Source organism: Sturnira hondurensis, unplaced genomic scaffold (assembly GCF_014824575.4).
Source record: "Sturnira hondurensis isolate 20B ecotype Veracruz unplaced genomic scaffold, ASM1482457v3 Scaffold0003801, whole genome shotgun sequence".
Taxonomy (NCBI): domain Eukaryota; kingdom Metazoa; phylum Chordata; class Mammalia; order Chiroptera; family Phyllostomidae; genus Sturnira; species Sturnira hondurensis.
Genome location: NW_028076432.1, coordinates 5,667,891 through 5,688,418, shown reverse-complemented (window position 1 = coordinate 5,688,418; position 20,528 = coordinate 5,667,891). Strand labels below are relative to the sequence as shown.

The 20,528-nt window shown below is 37.4% G+C and overlaps 1 protein-coding gene across 3 annotated transcripts in view; it reads left to right on the top strand.

The window, feature by feature from the left end:
• DLG2 (discs large MAGUK scaffold protein 2) overlaps positions 1-20,528 on the top strand; it is a 1,965,529-nt gene that overhangs the window by 395,191 nt on the left and 1,549,810 nt on the right. For all 3 annotated transcript variants that reach the window (XM_037042840.1, XM_037042852.1, XM_037042842.1), the window contains one exon: positions 3,531-3,605. In XM_037042840.1, coding sequence (XP_036898735.1) covers positions 3,531-3,605 — 75 coding nt within the window. The remainder of the gene's footprint in view (positions 1-3,530; positions 3,606-20,528) is intronic.

The following is a 20,528-nucleotide window of genomic DNA, read 5'->3' as shown; positions in this document are numbered from 1 at the left end:
ACTCTAACAGATATAAGACCCTGATAAATAAAAACAAAAAATTTCATTTTTTCTGGTGATGGGTTGAGAAGAAAACTTAGAGCACAGATTGTAAAGACAAGTCACATGGGCCAAATCCTACCTTCCACCTTGTTTCTACCTGGCCCAGCACCTTGTTTCTACCCGGCAGCAGCACCAAGCTCTCACTTAACTGTTAAGGAGTAGTTACATTTATACAGTCCTAAAATTTCATTCAGCCCTTTCAAGGCAACCGTGAGGCTGATGTGGCCCCTGGTGAAAATGAGTTTGACATCCCTGGTTTAGAGTTTTCTTTGTCAAGTGTTTGTCACTTTTCAAATTCTTCATGGTTACATATGTGTCTGTATTTAATTAATCTGTGGTATAATTTTCCAGCATATTTGGCTCATTTGCTCAGGATATTCTGGAATGAAATATGTCAAGATGTTAAAATCATAAAATTACAGCCAAGGAAAATGAGAGATGTTAGAAAAATCAACCTGATTACACAGAATAATAATTTTTTAATGGACCAAATCCCAGTGATAGTTTTGGGAATATGTTTTCCAGACTTAGCTTGTAGATCCCTGGATCCTAATCAGGTTATAGATCAACAATCTACAGGTAAAAAGTATCAAGGGTAGATGGATGAGAGACAAGGAAGGGAAAGCTCTGTCTTTAGGGGAATTTGTCACCAACTTCTATCTTAAATTCTTGTTGCATAGCTGGGTTGGCGCTTAAAGAAATTCGCTAGATTTTTGGCCTAAGAATTAGCTGAAAGGTAGACTTGAGTGTCCTCAACTGAGGGTGCACCTCTTTGGAGGAGAAAACATATGAAATTCTTGGGAGGAATATAAAGTTTGGAAAAGATCTAAGGGTGCATTTGATACCTCCTCTCCCCATAATAAATCATGGATCTAATAAAACCATTTCATTTCACACACGAGAAAAGTGAGGCTTAAAGGGTTAAATTAAGTTTCCCAAAATTTCACAAATAGATTAATGGGAACACTCTACTGAAATCTAAGACCCTATCTTCTATTTCACTCTTATTTTTTTTCTAGTCACACACTACAGATTAAAAAATGTCACATTCACATGGGGCCTGTGTTCAGAAGGCCTTTTATGTGTCTGCTGCCCCTGTGTAATCCTGTTGTTAATCTGCTTGCTCAACACACTACTGGGAGGGCCTTCGTGTCCAAAACTCAGGTTAACAATGAGCAAAAGAGAGGCTCTCACAGATTTTCATCTTCCTTTACTCCCTGCTGTGTGTTCATGGAAGTCTAAACACTCCTTATTTATGGCCCTGGGGCATTTCGTGAGCACTTATGTTCTCCACCGAAGCACAGTCCACTTACTTGCTGAATTTGGCCTCTTTACATGTGCTCCATAAAGATATCCACTATGTAGATATAAAACAAGCTTATTATTCCTACTACCAAAAATAACAATTATGTTATTACAAAAGAGGCAGTCTACTGTTCACATTGTTTGGTATGAATTCTCATAATCAGAAACAATAACAATTTTGATAATAATTTAAAATGCACATGCAGATAAATTGTATTTATAGGGCTTAAGTGTCAGAACAGGAAAATAAACTTGTCTGGTTACGTTTGTGTGTCCTCATTGGGATCATCCTTGAAAACTGTGATAGTGAGCTGAGGTGAACCTACATCTATTACCAGTTAACCTTTCTGTAGATTAGGCAGCACACACTGTTTTGCAGATGTGATTACCAAGATCCAGAGTATTTCATGGCAGCAGGCACTGGGTTGAACTTCACTTGAAACTGTGGTCATCTGACACCAGCCCGGTGCCCCTTGTGTGCCCTGTTGGAACTGCATGTCACTGATTTAAACAAGGAAACAGGCACTGAAAGAGAAACACTGTATGATCTCACCGATAAGAGGAAACTAATCAACCAAACAAATGAGCGAGCAAAATACAACCAGAGACATTGAAATAGAGAACGAACTGACTTACCAGAGAGGAGGGGGGGAGGGGATAATAGGGGAAGCACCATCAAGGAACATGTATAAAGGACACATGGACAACACAACACATGGACAAAGCCAAAGGGGGGAGGCAGGGGGGCAGAGGGGCATGGTAGGAGAAAATGGAGAGAACGGTACTTGAACAACAATAAAAAAGAAAGAAAACTGAGCTTACAGATCGATGATCTAAGTATATTCTTATGGTAACTTTATCAATAATCATTCAAACAGCACTTTAGAGTTTACTGATGCCTTAATAATAGACCACCTAAATAAGGGTAACTGGAAAAAGCTTACAAATCACAAAAAAGAATTCTTAGCACAAGTACTGAACTCGATATTTTATTCCACTTAAGTTAGAAATGTTAGGCTCATTGATATCATGGGATCATATTAGCTGATTATATGTCTTAAGCCCCATGAAACAGATAGAAAAGGAAAATACCAGAGGCAGCTTCTCACAGGAGGAGCATGCGTGGCAGCAGGGTCAGCAGGTTCTTGCTGCAGTCCCAGCTATGCTCCTTTCTTGTAGAGTAACCTTTAGGCACGTTGTTTATCCTCTCTGAGCCTCAGTTTTCTCCCCTGTAGAATGGGCATAACAACACTTGTCACCGTGTTTGTTTCAGCAATGAGTGATAACATAATGGGTCCTGAACAATCTCTAGCATATTTGGTACCTGAATAAATCACAGCAGTGGTTTTATGATTATTATTAACACCATTATTAGTAGGTCTATTTATAATTGAGTGTATAACAAAATAAGGTAAGAAAGATGTTTTATTACAACCACCTTCTCCCCTTTTAGCACTAATAAGTTCATGCTATTACAGGGAGGGGGCAGTATTGCTGGTAAAAAGGAAGTATTTTATTCTTTCTAAAGGGCCAATTAGAAATGAATTTGTAGGGCATACAACAAAAGAACAGGTTAGCTAGAGATAAAATTGTTATGTAAAAAGGAGCGCCTGACAAATGGCTTAGAATGTCAAACCTCTGTGCTCCTTGTTTCATTTCTTTGCACCTCAGTTTTCGGTGTAACAGGAAAGGCTTCTAAGATCTATCTGGTACATCTTTCTGGGGTTCTGTGAGGTGCCCTAGAGAAAATCATCACTAGCTCACAGACTAGTAAACCAATCTTTCTGTACCTTGACTTTGGAACTAACAGAGCTACTAATAGGGGTACAGCATGGATCAGTGTTGTCTAGGAGCCTGGGGGAGAGGAGACCAGTCCTGCCTTTGGGTTTGGAGGGTTCTCAAATGGTTTCCACAGAAAGACCTGAAAGGCCAGCTTCTGAGGAGTCAGGTGTTAAAACCCTAGTCCTTGGAGTAACACAGAAGACAAAGGATAATTTCATGTGCCTTGATAAGAATAGAAATCACACACCTAGTTTTCTGTAGCACTGCACCAAAAAAAATACTCGAAGTCTTCTCCTATACTTGTAAATACAATAAGAGACACATTGGCAATGTACATGCCAATTAGTATATATTGTAGCCTATAATATATAGAACATAAGATCTTTTTTCCTTACTTACAGCAAAACCAAGGCAAATGCCCAGCCCAGAACTGTTCAGTGGAAGCCCCTGCTTGGATGCCTGTTCACCACTGTTCTGTGAGTTTGGTTATTTGATTATTCCGAGATTGTCCAGATTGAAGGGGAATTGTTTCTACATTTTGAAACAGCCTTAGTGGAGTGGGCTGAAATACTCTCTGAAATTCTAGAGTAGAGCAAACCTCTTGAAAGAAGAAAGAATGTGTTTTTAGAAGTTGCTGCATGATAAGAAAGAAATACCATTGATTTGGGAGTCTATGCATTTTTTGGGAGTCTATGGATAATTTGCAAAGGATTTATCCAATGGGTTATCAATTATTTAAATTTAGATAGTCATTAAAATGACTATATTTGCACATCTATTTTTCTAAATAGCTGCATATTCAGTAATACTTAATTTTAGATGCCTTAGGATAAAGATGCTTTCTCCTTTGTCATTGTTGTGTTGGCTGTTTAATAGGAATGAGTATGCAGATTTATAATTTTCAAGTCTTTCTGGTATAATAATGGCCTCTGCATTTGTGTAAAATCTTCCATCAAAGAATTTTCAAGTGCCTTAAAAACAAATAGGTTTTAGGTCATTATTTCTGTGTCACAAATGGAGGATTTAAATGAATCAATTGTAAAGCTGGGAATAGATCAACTCTTCCTTCATGAACTCATTCCACTACACTGTGCTCATAAGTGAAGAATGTGACTGATTTGTATGATATTCTCTATACACACAGTGCCTGATAGAAATGACAGTGGTTCCCCTGCGAACTGTGTATACTATAACTGACAGTGTGCCTGTCATAAAATAATTGTTGTGTGATGTGAACAAAGAGTTGGATATTACTTTGGGGGCATTCCCCTCCTTTGACTCACCTTGCAGGCAATGTGGTGTGCAACATCTTAAGTATTCCCATCTATTTTTGAGGTACAAGCTGATGGAAGGCGCAGATGGACTAGTGTAGTGTGACTTCGGACTGTGTCAGAGGGTAGCAGGCCGGGGAAGCCTACTTTTTGCTCAGATTGTGTGAAAGGAATGTTTTTGTTTGTCTTGGGAAGGAAGCAAAGGCGGGATTATCTCTGATGAAGGAGAGGTGATGAGGCTGAATGTGGAGGCATTCCTGCAGTGTTGAGGCAGCCCAGACTTGCGGGAGACTTGCACAACAAAAATGTCACATTTTGGGGGAGCAGAAGGTCAGAGGGCAGTGCTTGCTTAGGGACTCCGCTGGCACCAGAGGAAGGATGGGCGTTAATCATTCTGTTTTCCTCAATCACTTTGTTCATGGTATCTCTGGTATTATGTCACAATGACTGATTTATATGTCTGTTTCTCCAAGGAGACCACGTGCTCTTCAGGGTCCTAGTAGACTTTCCTCGACGTAAATCCCCAGTACGTGATAGGAGCTCGGTCAGTGACAGTTCGATGACTGATTCTTCAATCTATTTCCTTTTTACTAAGTTTCAGTAAATTATCACATTTCTTGGTGAGGCGGAGTAATTACTCATATACTATTTTACATTTTTAGGTGGGTGGTTTCCTTTTCTCTCTGTCAAGGGTCCTTTTGTACTTTTTTCTTCACAGTGTACCATTACATATGTGTTTTGAGGAATTGTGTTTTCAAACTATTAATCAATAAATTTAGTAGTTCAGTTTAGGTGCGTAAGGTACAATGCCAATTGCTGAGGCTACAAAGATAAATAAGATGACATTACCATTTAATAAAATACATTCATGTGCAACACCAGTAAGAATTTCTGGTTAGTAGCTGCAGTCAATATTTTGAGTTGGTTCCAAATAAGAGAAATTGGGCATTTTAGTTACTTTGTTCAATCTTATTGCAAGCAAATCTATTGTTAGAATTTTATCTTGAATTATTAAAAATCACTTTTCACTGTTACTTTGGAGTTGGATCTGGGAATTCCAGGTTAGGTCTTCCTTCGCAGACCATTGAGGACTAACTAAATAGATGAGCACATTCAAGACCCTTCTAGACGATCACTAGTCAGAAATGCCAATATTAGAGTTCGATTCTCATTGTGTGGTCTGGCGAGAGCATTGGAAACTAGGTGTTCTCTTCTTGCTTCTGCCACGGATTTGGAAGCTGCTGATTTCATAGTTTTCCTTTGCCATTTCCTTGCTAGTAATTCCATTTCCAAGTGGGGCAGATGCATTCTGAAGGAGTTGTACACCCTGTAATGATTCTGCTTTCTCTGTGAGTCACCCTGATCCACGGCAGAAGGCTTCCCGTGGCTGTGTTACGAGTCTGCCTCTGGCCTAATGGTCTGACCCCAGCCAGGGCTGACAGCTGATCTCAGCTGGCCCAGGTGGACTCTGTCCTGGGGATTTGAAAATTTATTAGAGAAACAGCAAACTGGAAGTCATTAGTACTGAGTCAGGTGAGTGACAAAAGTTTGGAAAAATGCTGAGAACCTCCATTGTTCAGATCCCTAGAGCTGTCCTATTTCTACCCTTCTGAAGTTTTGCTTACTCAAGTCTCTCTTTGGTTTTGTAAAAGGGTCACAATAACCTGCTGATAATCAATAAGTTACTTTCACTCCCTCAAGTTATCTAGATTTTGTTTGTTCAAGGGACTTTAATATGCTTGGATTGATTTGCAACCAAAGAGAAAAGCTAAACATCTTAATTACGATCCTTAGTCAGCAACATTTATGGAGTTCCCACTAGAGCTTATGTAGTGGGTAGTTGTCTGAGATGGAAGGAATCACTGAGAATACTGGGATTCTAATAATTTATAATAGTATATTTATCCTAAAATCTGATTATGTACAGTGCTTGGGTACATAAAAATGACAAAATAATAATTTGATAGTGACTTAACCCACATGATAGAATAAAACATATACATAGGTAACTATATAGTTAGCACAAGCGTGTATCTATATAACAAAAGTGTACCTATGATATATAGAGTAGTTGTGGTACTCATTTCAATTTTTATACCTCTCAGAAAGTAGAAAATATCTTAGCTTCATGTGTTTAAGAAAATGTCTTGTCTGTCTCAAATTCTCCATAGACTGAAGCAGGTTATAAATAAATGAATATGTACTTACATTCATAATAAATGGGTAGCCTTTGTTATCCTTATGCATTCAAGTTCAATTGATTCTTTCCTGCATTCCTTTCCCCAGTGCCCTATTCTTGTTCTTTGGTGTTATGTTCTGGAATGATTGTATTCTTATAATTGGGCTTTATTACTTTTTCAAAGGAGCCTTGGTCTTTGTGTGTGCATTTGCCCCAGGTTCATTTTAAGTGCAGAGCTTTTATCGCTGGTTTTCCTAAGAAGTCTCTCCAAATTGCTTTGCAAATGCCTGTCACCAGTTAAATATTGCCTTGAAAATGGCTTCTACAACTATTTGCTCAGTCTCCTCCTGGAGGCTTTGTGTGTGTGTGTGTGTGACACTCTATACCTCTATAATAATGAAACCAAGAAGTATTTTTAAAGACTTTTCCTCTTATCCAGAACTATAATGTACAGTTTGGGGTTAAAATTGAATAGAAATTTTACCTTCAGTAACTATATAGAAACCTGGGCATAATTATACTTCCTGAATAGGTATAAGTAAAATATCTCCCCTAGTGAGAATAATGACAGTTGTCTTATTTATGAATCTCTCCATATCAGTTACTTTAAGCACTAGAATGTTCCACTCCTCACCTATGTACTTTAAATTAAATAGGATTACATGCCTTATTAGTTTAGATGATCATGAATATGAACACAGTGGTATCCTGAACCCCTGCCATTTGTAAACAAGTGAGAAGAGACTCACAGATTCTGGGTCTCAGGGAAGACAGGTAGGTCTCTCAATCTGGAGTGAATTAGGCTAAGAGTTCCTGACACTTGGAAATAATGAACTTTGGACTGGACCAGTTACAGGAGACTGTGTGGCTGCTGCATTTCAGGGCATGTCTCTACAACACTCAGGATGGCTAAGGCCTATACGTGAATTTGATCCCTTGGAGAAACTCCCCAAACATAATCCTTAGTTATTGGGCAGTACTAAGAAATGGCTGCAATGTGTGATTTTACTGAATAGAAATATGGTCTATAAATACACATGATTTTTCTAGAATAATTGCTTTGTTTCCCTGCATGTTTGCACATCCCTACTTTGCCGGAAATTAAAAAAATAATACTATGAGAGGTGTTTCTAAAAGTTAAGTTGAAAATAAAATCCCTGTCCTTATGAAGTTAATTATGGATGCTATTATATCTATATACCTGTATTGTTAAATAATATTCACCCATAAATATACATGTGAAATATTTTTTAAGTCATGTAAGCATTGGCAAAATAGACATGGCACTCTGAATACATCAATTCTCATTTACTCACTCAAAAACATTTACTTTGGATTGCTCCAGGTATACAGGAAATAATACATATAAATAATTGTTATCCTGAGTAATATATGCTTTAATAATGGTCTATACAAAAATTGTAAGTTTGCAGAATGTAAAGATGTCTCAAGATGGATTTTGAAGACAGAAGATGTAATACTTAGTAGTAGTTAAGTATATAAGCTTTAGAATTGAGTAAGATTTGCCTTACTGTATGAACTCTGCCACTTACTAACTGTATGAACTTGCACAGTGTACTTAATCTCTGAGTTTATGCATGCAACCAGATATTTTGAGATTTACATGAGATAATTCATAGCTCATGTTAACATAGTTTCTGGACATAGCAATTTCTTGGTTAAGTGGTAAGAGGGAAGAAAGAAAAAAGATGAGTCACTCCTGAAGAAAGTGGATGGGGCAGAATGAATTGGTGAGAGAGAACACAAAATATATAGGGAATAACTTGTTAATCTAGGGCAATTTATTTAGAAAGGCTCTTTCCTCAGAAATAGATTCAGGCTGGAATAGGAAAAAGTTCCAGGAGGTCATATACAACAACTCTTTAAGACTTTGAAAGCAGGAATATTGAAGCTCTTAAAAAGAAAGAGTTTTCTCCCTCACAGGCAGGCAGGAACTGATGATATAGGAATGTCATATTAACAAGAGATGTCTGTATTCTGAGTAACATCAGGCCATTTTCGACTAATGGGCCTGGATGCACCTTCTAATTTAAAAAACATTTTAACATTTCCATACTATGTCTTTCTAGATTATGAAAGTAATTTTTCTTTTTTATGGAAAATCAATAAAAAGAGATGCTCCTCAAAGAAAACAGAGATGTTCTTTTAAAGTGCTAATTGTTTCAGCCTGTTCTCCTAGACCGCCTCACATTTCCCATAGCCAGAATCACTCACTGTAATTGAAACCAGTTAATACACTGTGCATAAGCTATTCTGTAAAAGTCCTAAAGGATGTCTTTTCTCCTTTTTTGGTAGCTCCTCCTCCACTTTTTTCCTTTACATGTTATTGTGTGACCTCATTTTCTATACAGCTCACATAAATACCTGGACATGGCACTTCAAATCATCTAAACAAGTCATAAAATAAATAATGTTGCATCTGCTCTTTGGAAGTTTGCAGAGTTCCTGTGAACACAACACCCCTGGGCTAACTCTGCTGCTGGGAAATTACACCCAGGATGGCTTTGATGAGTATTGTCTTTCCAAAGACTAGATACAATTTTTATTTTTTAGGGCAAGGTTTTCATACCATCAACAGTTCCACTATAGAACAAAAAGTCAGGACATTAGCAGATGATCACAGTTTTAAGAAAATTATGGAAAATTGCAGACCTTAAATTGGTCTGCCCCGGATAGAGGCGTCTGGCCTTATGGGGATAGCCATGGGGTTAGAAAAGAATCCATAGGAGAAATTATCTCAGAAAAATCACAAAACACTTTAAGAAATGTGAGCTCCGTGGAATGGCTCTGATTCCGATTTTGTTACAGGCTTTAAAATTGAGGAAAGAATGAGGAAGAACAGACTGACACAGGGTACATTCCTTTTTCTTTTACTCTCTTCTGGCACTTAAGGTACTTTGAATGTGAAAAAGGACTCTGGAACTATACTACTCATGTCAAGTAATTTTGCAGCACTGATCTTTGAAACATGCCCAGAAAGGGAATCTACAGTATTGATTGGGTAAGGGGTTCATTAGTTCATGGAAGAGATGAAATGGCATTCCTAGCACACACAAACACAACACAGAGGATAGACCAGAAACCTGTAAACACGTCCCTTGCGTGCCCCAGGCAAAGGGTGAAGGTTGCAAGTTCTGAGGTTGCTGTCAGGATCTGAGAAGCTAAATGGGGCTTAGTGGAATGGTAGTTAGCCGTCTGGGAGCAAAAGATAGACCCACAGTAACACTAAAGCCATCCAAGTTTATGTCTGTGTCCCCAGCAACCTCTTTATGGACCTTTCCATTTTTCCCTAGAATTCCCTCTTCATCCAAATTGACAGATTTTGGGGCCTCAGTATTCACTTCCTTCTTCCCACATTTTGTCTATGCCATGCAGCCAAAGATTTGATGAAACATAATTGGCGTAAATCCTCACAATATTCTTATTATGTGTATTTAGGATATTTCGTTGTTGTTTTCTACCAGTGTTCCTTTTATTTTTGCTCACAGCTATACTGAGATATAATTCACACACTATATACTTCACTTATTTGAAGTGCACATGTCAATTCAATGATTTTCAGTGTATTCACAGGATTGGGCCACTATCACTACTGTCACTTTTAGGACACTTTGCTGACCTTAAAAGAAACCACATGAGCCCTGGCTGGTGTAGCTCAGTGGATTGAGCACGGGCCTGCGAACCCCACAATCGTGGTTCGATTCCCAGTCAGGGCACGTGCCTGGGTTGCAGGCCAGTTCCCAGCAGGGGACTCACGAGAGGCAACCATACATTGATGTTTCTCTCCTTCCCTTCCTCTCTAAAGATAAATAAATAAATAAAAATCTTTAAAAAAAACCCAATTTCTGATTGATTGGTTATTGCTACATGTTAGCACAATCATTTTAAAATAAATAAATAAGTAAATAAAATAAAAAAATAAAAGAAACCACATGCCAAGTAGTAGTAATTCCCCATTCCCTCTTTCTTCAGCCCCTCCCATTCACTTATCACTAAGGCAAATCACTAAAATAAGCAAATTTACTTGCTTATTTTACACATTTCCTATAAATGGAATTATACAATGTATGGCCTTTTGTGGCTGGCTTCTTTCACTTAGCATAATTTTTTTCCAGGTTCATTCATATTATTATAATATGCATTTATTCATTATTACTTTAGCTTGCCAACTACTACTTCATTGTATGGATATATGATATTTTGATTATTCATCAGTTGGTAGACACTTGGGTTCTTTTCCCTTTTTCAAAATTGTGAACGTGCTACTATGAGTATTTGCATGCAAGTTATTGATTCTCTTGGTTGTATACCTAGGAGTGGCCTTGCTGGGTTCTATGGTAACTCTGTGTAACTTTTGAGGATTTGCCAGACTGTTTTGTAAAGTAGTTGTGCTATTTTACATTCCCACCAGCAAGGTATGAGGGTTTCAATTTCTCCATGTCCTCATCGTTTGTTACCATCTCCACATCACCAACATTTGTTATTATTGATCTTTTTTGTTATAGTCATCCTTAGTGGTTATGAAGGGATGTATCCCTTTGTGGTTTTTATTACAATTTCATAATTATTAGTGATGAGCATATTTTCATGTACTTATTGCCTGTTTGTTTATCTTCTATAATAAATGTTTATTCACATTTTTACTTATTTTTAATTTGGAGGGTTCTTTTAATTTTCGAGTGGTATAGTTCTTTATATGTTCTTGATACTAATCCTGTATGAGATATATAATTTTCAAATCTTTTGTGCCACTCAGTGGATTGTCTTTTTACTTTTTGATAGCATTATCTGAAGCACACAAATTTTAAATTTTGTTGAAGTTCAATCTGTTTATCATTTTTAGTAATACCATCTTAACAATTTTAAACCTTCTGATCCCATGGGTATCTTCCCATTTATTTAGGTCTTCCTTATTTTTTTCCAACAATATTTTATAGTTTTTAGAGTACAAGCTTTATATTTCTTTTGTTTAGAAATATTTATTTAGAAAGAGCCTTTCTAAATAAATTGCCCTAGATTAACAAGTTATTGCCTATATATTTTGTGTTCTCTCTCACCAATTCATTGTGCCCCATCCACTTTCTTCAGGGGTGACTCATCTTTTTTCTTTTTTCCCTCTAACCACTTAAGCAAGAAATTGCTATGTCCAGAAACTATGTTAAATTTATTTGCAAGCATTTTATGGTAAAATTGTTAATGCTGTTAAAATTTGGTTGTTTCTAAATTTTATTTTCAAATTGGTCATTTTTAGTGTATGGAAATGCAGTCAGGTTTTTTGTTGTTGTTGACCTTTTACCCTGCAAACTTGTAGAAGTTATTAGTTCTAACAGCTTTTCAATAAATTCCTTAGGATTTTCTATATGCCAGATTATGCCATCTGCAAAAAGAGAGTTGTATTTCTTTATAATTTGAGTGCATTTTATTTCATTTTCTTGCCCAATTACCTTGTCTAGAATATTCAGTACAATATTGTATAGAATTAGCAAGAGTAGACATTCTTGTTTTGTGTATGATTTTAGGGGAAAGTATTCAGTAGGAAACACTGAATACTGTGATATTAACACATTAACTGTGATGTTAGCTATGAATATTTTTTATAGATGCCTTTTATCAGGTTTAGAGAGTTTCCTTCTATTCATAGTTTGTCAAGTGGTTTTATCATGAGTGGGGGATTTTTATTTGTTTGTTTTGATATTTGTCTTTAACACCTGGGATTTTAAAATGCTGAAAGTATGCCTTGGCCTTTTATTGAAAATGCTAAGCAGGACTTTTCTAGGATTCCTGAAAGTACAATCTACCTACTCATAATCTGCACCTGAATTTGCCAAAAGATAGATCTTTCCTTGTTTGACAAATGAGAAAATTGAATCTCAGAGAAGTGCATTGTGGGAGGGGGGCATCAGATAACCAGCATTCAGGGCAGACAGATGAGTCCTTTGGGTAACCAATCTGATTCTGGTTCTGAAGTTGTTTACCATCTCTTATGACCAAGCTGTCACTCTTGAGTTTGCTGTGGAAAACAATGAAGTTAGAAGAGACTGGTTTTTCAGTAGCTGTGCCTTGTGTCATGGAAGGTACCGTCTGGACTCTATGCATTGCAATGTTGGGCAACATCTTGGTAGCACAGTAGCACATCCAAAGGTCTTCTTTCACAGTACTATCAAGATCTCCTATGTTACCTGATTTATTTGAAGAAGAAGGCCATGTAGATAAACACCATATAAAGAGAGTCATAAACTTGACTATTTAGAAGTTCAGTTATGTCCTTCCATTGAGAGTTAAAGAGATTTTAATAATAATGGGTTTTCTTCAGGTGGGTTGTTAGGCTCTATCTTCTCTCTTCTTGGTTTCATCATTTGCTATAGGAATTGCATATGGACTGTTCCCTGAGGGATTGTTCCATGACTGAACTAAAAGCTACAGCATTACTTTTTTTTTTGATCAACAATTTTTAAAATTTTTAAGTTCTTTTTAAAAAAATATTTAATTATTTTTCAAGTACACTTTTCTATTACTTCCATCCCACCCCACCCCGTGCTCCCCCCTCCCTCCCATTTCCACCCATCTTAGTTGTTGTCCATGTATCCTTTATATTTGTTCCTCTAAATCCCTCCCCTATTTCCCCTGAAATTCCCTCCCCTCTCCCCTCTGGTCGCTGTCCCCCTGTTCTCTGTTTCAGTGTCTTTGGTTATATTTTGCTTGCTTGTTTGTTTTGTTGTTTAGCTTCCTGTTAAAGGTGAGATCATATGCTATTTGTCCTTTGACACCTGGCTTATTTCACTCAGCGTAATGCTTTCCAGTTCCAACCATGCTGTTGCAAAAGGTAGGAGATCCTTCTTTCTCTCTGCTGCATAGAATTCCATTGTGTATATGTACCATAGTTTTTTGATCCATTCATTTACTGATGGGCACCTAGGTTGTTTCCAACTCTTGGCTATTGTAAATTGTGCTGCTATGAACACATAGTCAATATCCATGAATCAAAAGCATTCTTCTATACCAACAATGAATTAGCAGAAGCAGAAATCAAGAAAAAAATTCCATTTGATATAGCAAAAACAAAAATAAAATATCTGGGAATAAACCCAACCAAGGAGGTAAAAGACCTGTATGCAGAAAACTACACAACATTGAAGAAAGAAATCAAGGAAGACACAAACAAATGGAAACATATACTGTGTTTATGGATCAAACATTTCAAAAATTTATATGGAACCATAAAAGACCCCAAATAGCAGCAACAATTTTGAGAAAGAAGAAGAAAGTAGGAGGGCTCAGAATACCTGATATCAAACTGTATTACAAGGCCACTGTAATCAAAACAGCCTGGTACTGGCATAAAAACAGGCACATAGACCAATGGAACAGAACAGATGTAATCAAAACAGCCTGGTACTGGCATAAAAACAGGCACATAGACCAATGGAACAGAACAGAGCGCCCAGATATAAACCCAACTCTCTACAGTCAATTAATATACAGCATTACTTTTCACAGGTTTGTAGAGGGATGCTAATACAGAATATGTTGATTTAATAATTTTAATTATTGAGAATACAGAATGCTATACTGTGATGGACTGATGGACTTTCCGATGCAAGGGCTTTGCCTCACTGTCCAGAAAAATTCCTGGAAGAACTGAATGTTTGTTCTCACACTGATTTGAAGGAGCTTCAGCTACAGTTACTGAACAACATTGTATTTGTTTAGCATTCAACAACTTTAATATGTAATATAAAGTGAGAATCATCTAGAAATAAAAACAGGAGTGACATCGGCATGCACTAAATTTGTATTTCCTAGTTACAACTAATTTCAGAGTATCTACCCATTTATTGCCTCACGGTGGGCTTCTTAATATTTCTCAGGCACATGTATTTGGACATGAGAGATCCATGATATCTTATTTCTGAACCTATTTAGATAAATTTCTAATAATTATGGCTACTTATTACCTAATCCATTGGAAGATCCAAATAATTAGAGTAAGAGTATTGAAATTCAATAGAAGACATTATAAAAGCCTGGTTTGTTAGCCACCATGGAAGTGGCAGCCGGCAGTAGAGAAAGAAGGATTAAAAGTGAGCACAAGCCCTTAAACTCTATGAGGTAATTCAATGGTGGGGCACTGGTACATAACAACTTGATATTTTAAATGATGTTCATAAATGTTGGCTGTAAGTCAACACATAAAAAATAAAATTTTATTCACAGATTTTTTTTTTTGGAGAAGAATCACCCAGGTGACTTCTAACTGTGGCTACTAAAAATGTAGCAAATTTGAAAACATTCAGAATATGAAACATACTTTAGAGGATAAACTTTAATTCTCTAGTAGATTCATGTTTGTGAAGACTTCTTTCTTTGATGATTCCGACTGATGAGCAGACATGCACAAACTCGCACAAACTTCAGGGTGGTGAATTTCTCTCTTCTCCAATGTGAGTAACTGAGGTAGTGGTTTGAGTTCATGGTGGACACAAAGGTTGGCGAGGGAGTACAAGGGACTGACTGCAAAACCAGAAGTTCTGGTGATTTGTAAAAGGAGAGTTGCCTTGGGTTTTGTACTGCCACTGATTTTTAACAGTTGTGAGACATTCACACGTATTGGTATTACATGGGCATTCAGTGGTGGTTAACATTCTTTCCACTTAACTCTTCACTCATGACTTAAGGAGGGAGTGTTGTAAAGTAGTAGGAGCATTATTTTTAGAGTTAGAATTTGGTGGAATCTCTTTCCTCTCACTAGCCATATGAACCTGAGTAAGTAAGTCTCACTTTTCTCATTTTTGAAATAATAAGAATAATAATGGATACCTACCTTGCAAGATTCTTTTCAGAAGTAAAGACGATATATGCTATATGCCTCAATCCGTGCCTGGCACATAGTATGCACTCTATATATGTTAATTTTGTTATTAATGCTTATTATTTTCAACACTAGAAGACTGAAGATGGTTACAGTTGAAGATCTATATTTGTTCCACAAAAGCATTCTAGTGATGAACTGTCAGACAGCTTGACCGGCATTCTACTTACCTCTGAGTAGTGTAAGATGTAATTAAAAGGTACAAAAGTTGAATGTTTAAGTAAGTATTATTTTTTATTAGTAAGTATTATTATTTATTATTTTGAATGTTAGTATTATTTTTTAATTGTACTCTATTTATTTTAGTTAGTATTATTTTTTAAAATCCTCACCCAAGGACATTCTTATTGATTTTAAAGAGAGAAAAAGTGAGGGAGAAAGAAAGGGAGAGAGAAATCAATGTGAGAAAGAAACATCGATCAGTTGGTTGCCTTTTGGTTGTGTCCCAACTGGGAACCAATTTTTGACCCAGGCATGTGCCTTGGCTGGGAATTGAAACCACAACCTTCCAGTCTATGGGAGAATGCCCATCCAGCTGAGCCACACTGGCCAGGGTAAGCTATTCTTTTAAAAAGCATAAATGTTTGATTTTTTTCTTATAGTAATTTCTATTATAATTTCTATATCTTTGAAAGTCACTTCTGAACTCAGAGACTTTGTTGTATTTTTTGGCTATCTGTGCCCCTGAAAAGTATTTTAGAAGGAAGGTTTCCAGCACTATGTGATTAAAGAGCCTCTGAAACATTTATGACTGGTTTGGTTATGGAGGACCATGTCCAGCGCAACTATGCTAAAATCTCCCCTCCTTTTCAAGAAACAAAATTAGTGCATGTCTTATGAACACTCCTGGGTACCTCTCCCTAGCTATCATATCATTCTCTTTGATGTGTTTTGATCACTGTAGAACAACCACAGACACCACCAAATGCTCTCGATTTGGGTGTTTGTTGCTGTTCATAGACCAGCTATAGATATGAGTCATGAGTGGCAGCTCTTCCGAGTGAATGATCCTGCCTTGAAAACCACACACTGCACATGTATCCTACAGGACCTCGTCCTATAACAATATTCAGGGGCGGGTGTATTAAACAACATTTTTATTTAAATGGAAAGCCATGTAGCGTACGAATAGGTAGCAATTAAGTGGTAATGATTACAAGCCTTTAAAAGTGTTTTTTCTTTGTGTTTTTTGGTACATTATAAATTATTTGTAATGGACCTAGAAATTCCAGGAAAAAAACAAGANATGTGTTTTGATCACTGTAGAACAACCACAGACACCACCAAATGCTCTCGATTTGGGTATTTGTTGCTGTTCATAGACCAGCTATAGATATGAGTCATGAGTGACAGCTCTTCCGAGTGAATGATCCTGCCTTGAAAACCACATACTGCACATGTATCCTACAGGACCTCGTCCTATAACAATATTCAGGGGTGGGTGTATTAAACAACATTTTTATTTAAATGGAAAGCCATGTAGCGTACAAATAGGTAGCAATTAAGTGGTAATGATTACAAGCCTTTAAAAGTGTTTTTTCTTTGTGTTTTTTGGTACATTATAAATTATTTGTAATGGACCTAGAAATTCCAGGAAAAAAACAAGAAAAAATGTTTAAATGACTGGATTGTATATTTAAAAAAGATATGAAGGTATTCCTGCCGAAGCCTTTTTTGTGCCTGCTTACTATTCTGACTTTCTTTCTTGCTCTTTTGATTGCACTCAGCCCTTGCTCTGGCATGTCTTGTTAGATTTAGGCTCAGCTAGTCCAAACAAGGGAAGCTATTCCACAAGGCCAGGTCTGTAGCCACAGCCAACGACCAGTACGGAGCACGTGTCGATGCCAAGCTTCTTGAAGCAGCCTCCGGCTTCCCCAGACCGCTGTCAAATTGTACCAAATGTTTGGACAAACTTCTGCCTGGGGAAAACTTATAGCAGCACTTGACACAGATATGTGACAGTAATTGTTTCAGCTCCTCAAGGAGGTCTTGTTGGAAGCAGGCAGCATAGTCCCATGACTACCTCCTAAAAACAGCCCCATCCAGCTTGCATTTTGGGGGGGCAGCAGTGAAAAGGACAATAATTCAGCTAATCAGTTCACCTAAACTTGAATATGACTGGAGTGGGCAGAAAAGGAGCAGGTTTAAAAATAGCCATTCTTTCATTATAGTGATGAAGAAAAGTTGATACAAACATTTGACTATTTTATTTACTGACCCACATATTTTCAACCAACTCAGAACAAGTACTTTATTTGCAAGTCTGGATTGGCTAAATCTCTAGCCTACTAGAGAGAAATGCTAATCAATCTTGAAGGCTATTTTAGATTGCATTTTGGTAAAGTAAAAATTTTGCGTAATTTAATATCCACAGCTTAATTAAACAGCACATCCTATAAATATCTTCCCTCTGAAGATGTTAATACTTTGTTGGAAGAATTGTTTTGTTTGTGCAATGCATTTGGTCATACACCACTGTTCTTTAGGTTATGTCAGCATATTTATTTAAAAAATTGTACTCTATTTATAACTTGGAGGCAAAATTGCATTCTGAGCTAAAACTCCATGTCCAAAGTCTTCATCCAAACACAGTTTTCTAGTGTATACATGGAATGGAAGTCTCATGCCTCTCTGAAAGCTTGAGATCTATAGGAAGGCCTGTAAGATTCCAACAAAAGAATCTCATCCTTTGCAGTTCGTTGTGCATGAGGACAGCCCACACTAACTGGGGAGGAAACTGGGCTGTGGGAGAGAATAGTCTTCTGCAACACCGTACTGGAGAATCAGGGTACTTGGGCTTTATTTTTGGTTGCACTATTTGAAGTAGTGGACTGAGCATGGAAAGAGCTCAGTGGAAAGAGCATGGACTTTAGAGTCACCTGGAACTCTGTTGGAGTTCTACCTCTACTGATTTGGGAAAATTTCTTCACCTCTTTAAGCCATGTATCTGGATTGATTGAGTTGACATACATGAAACTCTAGCACACTGTTCATTTTCTCCTTTTTTGATTTATGGTGTTGTTCAAAGCTACTGACTGACTTGCTTTTCCTCCACTGTTTAGAGTACTTTTTCTGAAAGCTCATTTTTTAAAAATAAGTGGCTATCCTTGCATTTATATTGCTGAAGAATAACATACAAAGAAATGATGAAACTGATTACAAGGTCATCCCTAAAAAGAGCAAATTATTGTACAGAGTGTAAGGACATCTCACACAGTTATAGAATGGATAGAAAATTACCCCTTACTGCCCACAGATCTCTACTTTGGGGACTTTCTCTGCTTTCTGTGTGGCCTTGTACTATGTAGACAGAACTAGCCCAAACCACCCACCAAGTCCCCATGTGCAGGCATCTGATAGGCCTGTGAGTGGGGCTGCCAGAAGAAGTGTGGCCTTTTGTAAATAAGGAGAAATGTCCTTTTTACCACTATCTGTTTAAAGAAAACATCAATGGAAAAGAAAAATTTTTATTTATCAGAACTATTCCCTTACCTGTAGCTAGCTAGTTTATCATTTCCACGTGTTACATAAAGAAGCCCGAGGCTTCTGTAGCCCACCACCATTGTTCTTGCTCATCCAAATCCATGTATCTCTTTATCTTTCCTCTCTTCCCCCTTCGTTCATCCCATAAATATCTATAGGGTCCCTGCTGTATTCCAGGCACTCTACTAGGCCCTATAAACTAATAGTGTGAGGTGAGGCACATACATTGTGCCTGACTTCAAGGAGGAAGAGGCAATAAGTTAGAGAATCATGCAAGTGAAGATAAAGTTGCAGTTTTGATTAGAGCTACAGAGGATATATTCATAAATACTAGGTAAACTGGGAGTGCATTTGAGGAGGCATTTATGTAGGGTGGGGAGGTATGGGTTGGCTTCCTTAAGGACATGCCAATTAAGCTAAAATTGGAAAAGTAAGTTCAAAAGCAGAGAAGTAAGGGGATGTATTCAGGCAGAGAAACTACAGGTACAAAATTCTATGGCAGAAAGGAAAGTGCCCTTTCTGACGAGTAGCGAAGCCAATATGGCTGGAGTATAGAGAGTACATTAGAGGAAGTTTGGTGGGGGAAGGGATTGGGGAGGGAGACAAGAATCGGACAATGTTTAGGATTTCAGTGAAGTATTTTAAGTAATTGGAGAGAAGGGAGAAGATTGGGCAACATGGTCATATTTGAATTTTTTAATCATCACTGGGGCTGCTATGTGGATAAGAGGTGGGAGAATGAAAGGAAAGTTTATGGTTAAACACAAAGCAAAACAAAAAGACTAGTTTTGAAGCTTCTGCAGAAGTCCAGGCAAAAGATAGTAGTAGCACAAATAGGGTGTTGGTAGAGATGGGGAAACCCGAACAGATAGGACCTAGTTAAGAGCAAACATGCCAGGACATGGGGACTAACTGTACTTGGGAGTGGTAAGAGGAAGGGAAGTGTCAGAGATGACACCTAGTTCCCTGGCTTGCATAAAACAGTGCATACAAGTATCATTTACTGAGCTTAGGGGTTCTAGAAAAGGTTCACTCTAGGTGTAGTAGATTGTGAAATCCATTCTGGATCTTTAAGACATCTTTAAGACATCAGGAGAGATGTCTAGTTTGCTTATGAAGATGCGTGGGAGGTTGGTAGCTGGTAAGAGACTCAAGGTCAAGAAAGAGTTTGTTTTTGTGGGTGAAAATGAGAATACTTTAAAGCTTATGTGTCTAAGAAACCAACTGAGTTGGGGAGTGAGAAGTGTTCCAACAGATAATTCATCAGAGAAGTCATTGATAGAATAGCTTCATTAAATTGGTAGGGATGGCAGAAGGGTTGAAGAGATAGGGTGTTTACAATACATGTTTTAGAATAGTAAAATCTATGGATCCTTGAATAATGCTGCTGGGGAGTATTGTTAGAGCAAAAGGTTGAATATGTAATAGAGAATGCCTAATTAATGTAAGTGATGCCTGAGAAGATGGAAGTGGGGGAGATCCAAAGACCATGTGCCATAGTTGGTCTCTAATACGTAAGTACATATGTGTCAAGATATCAGTATGTTTGCATGTTTATGGTGGGAATCAAGAGGAA